This window comes from Erythranthe guttata, chromosome 11 (genome assembly GCF_056151865.1).
Source record: "Erythranthe guttata isolate IM_541 chromosome 11, IM_541, whole genome shotgun sequence".
NCBI lineage: Eukaryota > Viridiplantae > Streptophyta > Magnoliopsida > Lamiales > Phrymaceae > Erythranthe > Erythranthe guttata.
Genome location: NC_142543.1, coordinates 102144 through 110568, shown reverse-complemented (window position 1 = coordinate 110568; position 8425 = coordinate 102144). Strand labels below are relative to the sequence as shown.

Here is an 8425-nt window from a genome sequence, read left to right as displayed (position 1 = left end):
ACATTTTTTTGATAGTTCTTAACACTAAAATATATACAGCATCAAAGATTTTAATTTACACTTGGTCAATAAATAGTTCATCTAAAATTGGTTTCACTAATCTTTAACGAGTCAAGCAAAATTATGAGAAAACGAACACTACTACTAACGTTTTTTTTGCTAAAAATAGCTGAAATGGTCAAATTATCGTTTAATAGTTCCTAACGTTATTTAATGATGATCAGTCGTTCAACTTGAGAAATTCACAAAACTGAAAATCATAGATTTCTTTACAGTTCAGAAGCACAGGGATTTCCATACTACGTTTCAAGAAATATCTAGGATGTCAAATATTGTGCAACACATTCACATTCACAGTGTAAATGGATTACTAAAGACATCATCAATAGCACACGTGAATTTACTACAAGCAAAGAGAGTTCATTCAAAAATTAATAAGTAGAAACAAATAGAAGAGAAAAAAAACCCAATTTTCCTGAAATCGAAAACCCTCAAAATCTGAAGATTGACAGACAAAGCATGTGGAGTTGGAAAGAATTGTGTGGTGTGGCAAAAATTAAAAAGAAAAAAACATTAGACATAATACCATCTGAATGATTTAGTACTCTTCCCCTTCATCTTCATCATCGACACCTTCGGCACCAACTTCCTCATAATCCTTTTCAAGGGCAGCCAAATCCTCACGAGCTTCAGAGAACTCACCTTCCTCCATACCTTCACCAACATACCAGTGCACAAATGCTCTCTTAGCATACATGAGATCGAATTTGTGATTAATTCTAGAGAATACTTCCACCACTGCTGTGTTGTTGCTTATCATGCACACTGCACGTTGTACACGTGCCAGATCACCACCAGGCACCACTGTTGGAGGCTGGTAATTGATGCCACATTTGAAACCAGTCGGGCACCTGTATGTGTACCAACGAAAAATCAGCAAGCATACCACCAGTAACCGAAAATAACATTGCAAATCATCCTACAGTAATCTTCTTTTTTAATGCTAAACATTAATTTTTTTTATAACATTAGAACCATGAAGCTAACCATTCATTTAATCTCAGTATCCATATAATTAATATTAACAAGATACACTCAAGAAGCTAACCCCATTATCTTATGCTTGGACGGTAAAACTGAAACTTCTATATTAGGAAATGTGTAACTGACATAGAACTCACCAGTCAACAAACTGAATGGTCCTTTTAGTTTTAATAGTAGCAACAGCAGCATTAACGTCTTTTGGAACAACGTCACCACGATACATCAAACAGCACGCCATATACTTGCCATGTCGTGGATCGCACTTGGCCATCATACTCGAAGGTTCAAATACAGCATTTGTGATCTCAGGAACAGATAATTGCTCATGGAAAGCTTTAGCTGCTGAGATTACTGGTGCATAAGATGACAGCATAAAATGGATACGGGGATAGGGCACAAGGTTTGTCTGAAACTCAGTAATATCCACATTAATGGCCCCATCAAATCTCAAGGAAGTGGTCAATGATGAAATTATTTGTGAGATTAAACGGTTCAAATTCGTGTAAGTTGGCCTCTCGATATCCAAGGATCTCCTGCAAATATCATATATAGCTTCATTGTCCAATAGCACCACGACATCTGTATGTTCTAGAAGGGAGTGAGTGGACAAAACGCTGTTATAGGGCTCCACCACTGCCGTAGAAACCTGAATGTACATGAAAATTAGTTAATTCACAAAAATAAAACAATATGTTGAAAAAGTAATAATGTTAAAGGACTTGCATGTTTTTCATATAGTGTATTCAATGAATCAAAAGAAAAAATATCTTGAAAGGGAAAGAAGAACAGCACATATAAATCATACGAGACAAATGGCACAAACAAACAATGAAACAGCTCAGCAATTGTAACCAATTTGATAACATTGTCGTATAAAAGAATAACCTGAGGGGATGGGTAAATAGTAAAGCCGAGTTTTGACTTTTTGCCATATTCAACAGACAAACGCTCAAGAAGCAGGGATCCGAGACCAGAACCAGTACCACCACCAACAGCATTGAATACCAAAAATCCTTGCAAGCCGGTGCAGTTATCTGCCAGCTTCCTAACTCGATCAAGGCATAGGTCAACGATATCCTTACCAACTGCATAATTGCATTTAATTAACATGAACCAAGAATTGCAGAGTCACGCTAGAATATCATTCATCGAGAAAACAACAACAGCATGAAATGAATGTTACCTGTATAATGTCCTCTTGCAAAGTTATTGGCAGCATCCTCTTTACCAGAAATGAGTTGCTCGGGATGGAAGAGTTGTCTGTACGACCCAGTCCTAACTTCATCAACAACAGTGGGTTCAAGATCAAGAAAAATAGCCCTAGGTACATGCTTGCCAGCACTGGTTTCGCTGAAGAAGGTATTGAATGAATCATTTGCAATACCCACAGATGTGTCACTGCGCGTTAAGAAAGAGGGGCAAATGCATTAGATAGAAAGAACGAACACGTGAAAACAATGCTTGAACATGGAATGCAAATTCAAAAAAAAATGAAGCAAAATACATAATAGAGAATAATAGTACACTAAAACTCCATAGGATTTAGATTCATCAACATAGTGTTTCAGTGCAAGTGAAGAAGAGGGACAAATGCATTAGATAGAGAGAACGAAGACAACGCCAAAAATGGAATTAAATTCAAAAAATGTCCCAAAATACATAATAGGGAATAATAGAACCCTAAAAGTCGATACGATTTAGATTCATCGAGATAGTGTTTCATTCGCGAAATTGAACAGAGGTTACTAACCGATCCGAAAGTAAGAAACAATCAACAAAGGTTATGAAGAAAAATATTGCCTGAAAAGACCGCATTAACAAAGGAAATACGGATCGCGACAAAAAAAATAAAAAAATGGATCCATTTCATAGAAATCTCAAGTCCATCGATGGATCTACAATAAATAATCAGAGAGCATTGAGAGATTGAGAGAGAGAAACAGGAGATAAAAGAAAGAGAAAAACCTAGGCATCATTCCGTCGGGCTGAATGCCATGTTCGAGACAATAAAGCTCCCAGCAGGAATTGCCGACCTGAATTCCAGCCTGACCAATGTGTATGCTTATGATTTCTCTCATCACTTTCAACTCAAATCGATTGATTCTTCTCTTCTCTGAATTAGATTTGATTTGTGGGAATGGAGGAGAGAAGAAAGAATGAATGAAAGAAAGTAGTAATAATAAAATTTCTTCTTTCTTTCGTTTAGTTTTCTCTTTCCTTTCTGGTTAATAAGGGCAATAGGCGAGAGCGGTTTCCTTGTGAATGAATGAATGAATGAATGAAGTGGAATTTACCAATTTTTGGAATCCGGGCCGTGAGGTACGGGTGGGCCCCACCACCGCACCCTCACAGCTGTTGATTGGCCTCTACAGCTTGGCTTCATTTCTGGCCCACGCTGGATAATATATTACTACTTCATTATATATATATATATATATAATAAATAGCAAGTTATGAATCGATAAAAAGGGAAAATACTAATACAACACATAATTAATTGCCAAGCTTGTAGCATATATTTAATTACTAAACAACAACTCCAATGCACTATTATCAATTCCTCATTTGATAGTTAATTAGTTATAACTTCATTTTAGTTGTGAGAACAAAATTATTAAATGTGGTTTCAATTTTATCAACATAATTTTGATTATGGACTTTATTTTGGCTATTTTTTAGGCTTATCTTGACAAAAATCAAATACGAAAACTGTAGCTCCTTATTTAACTTTACAATCTAATTTGAATAAGCTTGATTGGATGTCACGTGATAAAGTATGCCTTAATAAATTATATATTAAATTTTGGATAACTCAAAAAATCAAAGTTATGGACAATATTAATTGATTCATGCATACATATACTTCTCACCTGACAATCAATCTTGGTGATTCAAGTTGAGTTAATTAAAAGAGTAAAAAGCAGTTTGCCCCCTAAATTAAGGACCGATTTGCACTTTACCCTCCAAACAAAAAAAATTTGCACGTTTTTACCTGAACTCATTAGTTCGTTGCACGGTGCCCCCTAAACTCAATTTTCCGACAATTTTGTCCGGAAAGTTAAAACATGTGCCCTGCACATGACATTCGCAGGGGTATATTCGTCCATGCAGTTATATGTTGTATATTAAATATAAATTAATCTTTAAAAAAAAAAAAAAAAAAAAAAAACAAAAAATAAACAAAAATAGTCTTCTTCTCACTCTCTCTCTCCACGCCCACACATCACAGACACACACGCAGCTTCATAACACAGTAACACACACGCAGCTTCATAACACAACCCATGTTTTAATCCATATTCATTTCCTCTCAAACCCGCCGCAAGACCTCCATTTTTCGCCGTTGGAGCTGCTGCGGCCCAGGAAAAAATCCCACCGCCCATTTGCCGTAAAATCCGTTTGACATACGACCCATTTGATTCATCCAGTGCTAATGATCCGGGAACCCATGTTCTTAATGTGGATCCCGTTTATGAACCCATCCCTCGTAATCGCCCCCTTCGAAGAATTTTGGAATTTTTTTAAATTAGTGTTCAGGATTTTCTTTTGTGCAGGATGGATTGGGTTTTTAGGTTTTTTAATTTTGGATTTGCAGGTTGTTCGAACAACCTTAGCTGGAATATTGTTGGAGTGTAATGGAGAATTCGAGTTTATAATTTCAAGATTGGGTAGATTTATTTGTGGGTATTAGCTAAAAAAGTTTTGAATTCAAAAAAAGGGGCTTGAATTTGAATGTTGATGAACGTAATTCTGCAATTACGCGATGCCATTGTGGCGGCAAGTCGGAGAAACGGAGACGAGTTTCCGGTGCCACTTGGAAGAAACACCAAGTGAGGAAGAAAGTTGTCTGAACATTTCAATAAATATCTTCTTTTTCCTTTTTTCCTTTTTTTTATTTATTATTATTTTTTTTTTAATATTTATTTGTATTTAATATTAAAGATGCAGTAATGGACGAATTTACCCCCAAAATCTCACGTGCAAAGCACATGTTTCAACATTCCGGTTAAAATTGCCGGAAAATTGAGTTTAGGGGGCATCGTGTAACGAATTGACGAGTTCAGGTAAAAACGTGCAAATTTTTTTTGTTTGGGGGGTAAAGTGCAAATCGGTACATAGTTTAGGGGGCAAACTGCTTTTTACTCTAATTAAAATATAACTTAAAGACTTACAAATTCTATTATTTGTGTTTTGTTAAATTCAAACTCGAAAATGTGAAAATCACGTTTGAAGTCGAACGATATTTTCAAAACTGAAATGGCATATATTAGATCCAGATTGAGAATTGTGGTAGGGCGGCCCAAGTAAGATTTTGGGGTTGCTTACTGTTACCCCCTTAAATGGTGATATCGGTACTCGAGTGTGGCCGAGTCATGACCGATAAATGGTGCCAAGTGGGGATTGGCACAAGGCAGCCACACAATCAGCCAATGAGTGGTCGAGTGTTCGGCAAGCATTTGGGGTGCTTGGCCGAGAAAAGCAAGGATCGGCTTGGTTCAAGTGGGAACGGTGATCGAAAGTACTAGTGGCTGGCACGGGCGTTGCTCGGCAGCAGATGCGGACAATCAACTTGACACGGGCTCGCGGGCCCGATCAAGTTGGGCTTCGAAAATCAGCCTTAGGGGCGGATTTGAGGGAAGTTACGGAGCGGTTGAGGCCTGGAAATGCATGAAAACTGCCCCTTATTACTTGTAATAGTTAGCCAAGTGTCATGTTTGTATGCTGCCATGTGTCATTAGGTAGTTTTGTGTGAAAACTACCTTTTCCTTGTATTTATTGGGCTAAGAGTGCACAAATCCGAGGCATCTAGTATCATCTAGCATATGAGAGTTCAGATTGCAATTGTTGGACAATTCTGAGTGAGGATTTTGTGTGTGCACCTTAGTCTCCTTTGTATTCGTTGTGGGAATTAATATAAAGGTTGGGCATGGCCCGTAAACGTGCTTGTGTGTTTGTTTTCCGCTGCATACTCTTGTGTTCGTTTACGTTGGCTTGAAAAGACTTGTGTTGTGCGTTTTGTGCGAAGAAAATCGTGAGGAAGGCTGACTGGTTTGGTGGGCAAATCAGGCCGTACAGTGGGAAAATTTCGGTGATAAATTAACCCCTGTAACACTTACCATAAGGAGGCCCAACTCTATCTCATAATGCAAAATCTTGGGTAATTCTTAACATTTATTATATCAAAATAGTTAATTCGATAAAAGCGAAAGTGTTGGAGCTTAATGTGAATGGGCCTGTTCAATGTTTATAATTTATATATGAAAAATAAATAAAATGTAAATGGGCTTGGGCCGTGTAATATACTTATATTACATGGCTTAATTGAAAGCAAGGAGCTAAATTGATTGACTGATTGCATGTTCGAAAACATATTCAATTATATTTATAATTAGCACGTGTAAAATGTAAATAAAACATATACAAGTATGTATTATGTGTATAAGATACCATATACTAGACTCATGTATGCAAATTATAAAACAACTCACTAAAATAAAAAATTATTGACTATAATTTTATCATTAAGGTCCTGTCCCTCTCTATCTGCATCATGCATATCCAAGTCTAGCAAGCAACTGCTATACCATTTTCTTTTGTACTTTTTTTACTTTTTTTTTTAATGCAAAAAAAAAAAAAAGAAAAAAGAAAAAGAAAATCCGAAAGAGGAGTTGAATAGTAAGACTAAAATGAGAATATGTATTTATGTGTGGTCTGTGATGCAAGTTCCAGAGTGTCATCGGTGTAATATATTATTGTGTATCCAATTAAAATATCTAGGATTAATTAATGATACCTTTGGAATTGGATCATCATATTAAATTAATATTCGTCCAAGTAGAAAATAAATTAGTTTTCTGAATGAAAACAAGAAATTAATAAAGAAATATCTCTAGGAGATATATAGATAGATTCCCATTATTTGTTTGTTGTGTTTGTATGCGAGTAGTAAGCTAGCGTCTCCAATTCAATCAACTGGCACATTCATTCATCAACCCTCTATTACACATGTTGACAAAATATGTAGCCGAATACAATAATTCAACAACAACATCATTTATACAGAGAGAGAGAGAGAGAGAGAGAGAGAGAGAGAGAGAGAGAGGTAGAGAGAGAGAGTCCACTAGAAATATATACAGAGAGAGATACGGCCTCCCGGTGCGTGCGTGGTAGTGTAAATTATATTAATCCCTGATTGGTGGGTAGGTGGATCGATCATGAAATTATCGGGGGGAATGGATGTTATGAAATCATCGGATCTTGAGGAGTGGGAGCTGGTGGCTGATGATGATGAAAGAATCATTAATATTGATACTAATACTAGTACTACTAGTCTTTCCCACGTGATCAACTACTTCCACTACTCTTATTGTCCTCCACCGCTCGAATTCGTCCACAAAACAGGGCCGTCGAATCAGCTGCTCTTGTTACCGCCACCACCACCACCACCACCACCTCTCTCGATTGATCATTTGAAGACGATGGTGCAGCCACCACCGCCACCAGGAGGAGGAGGAGGAGGAGCACGGGAGAGTACTATTAGTACTTTAGAGGAAGACCATGTTTCATCGCCAAAGTTTACATCCGACGATTTCAATCAATACGGTCATCCTTGTAAACAAGTTGTTGTTGTTGTTGTTGACTCAGAAATGGATAAGGGAATAACTGCTGTAAAAGAAGAAGATGGAGGTGGGGCAGGAGGGGGGTTGTTCAAGATATGGAAATGGAGCATAAATTATAATAAGAATAGTGTACGGATTGGAGGTGCTATTTGCTCTTTTGCTGCTATATGCATCATGAGTTTAATTAGCTGCAGGAACATTAATAATATTAATAATGGTCAAACAAAGCTTCATCACCACTTTCAGATTTACACCACCACCACCACCAATGATCATCGTCAGCAAGTCGTGGTTCACCGTGCAAACGAAGCATTAATTTCTACAGGAGGAAGAATTCCCTTCATCGCCACAGCTGCCCGTATCACTTTTGGTGGTTACTATGATGCTTCTGCTTCTATTTAATCATTTCATGAATTATATATATATTTTTCTATGTCGTCTCTCATCGATCACTCTGTAATATATATATCTATATTATATCTTGCCTGCCTGCATGTTGTAATTAATAAACTTGCAGTATTCATGTGTATAATAGAAATTTGTATTATTCAGTACAATAATAATCTTATCTTGGCTACACTATTTAATCTTATAATCTGCTCTCTAGTGTTCCTCCTCAGCCTGTGCAATATTATAATCAATCATGGTCATGCATTATATATCTATATATGTAACAAGAAAAAGTATATATACATATAGACATGTATATAGACCGGACCATTTTTGTTCCTTAATGTACCAAAAGCTTTGATTAGTAATAG

At 36.7% G+C, this 8425-nt stretch overlaps 1 protein-coding gene across 1 annotated transcript; it reads right to left on the bottom strand.

Moving 5' to 3' along the window:
• Positions 1–367: 367 nt before the first annotated feature.
• LOC105976623 (tubulin alpha-5 chain) lies at positions 368–3438 on the bottom strand. The gene is made up of 5 exons (XM_013001874.2): positions 3010–3438; positions 2228–2442; positions 1930–2129; positions 1182–1690; positions 368–911 (listed from the first exon to the last, which is right to left on the bottom strand). Exons 1-5 carry the CDS (start codon positions 3120–3122, stop codon positions 599–601), a joined length of 1350 nt encoding a protein of 449 aa, XP_012857328.1. The 5' UTR covers positions 3123–3438; the 3' UTR covers positions 368–598.
• Between the last annotated feature and the right edge of the window lie 4987 nt (positions 3439–8425).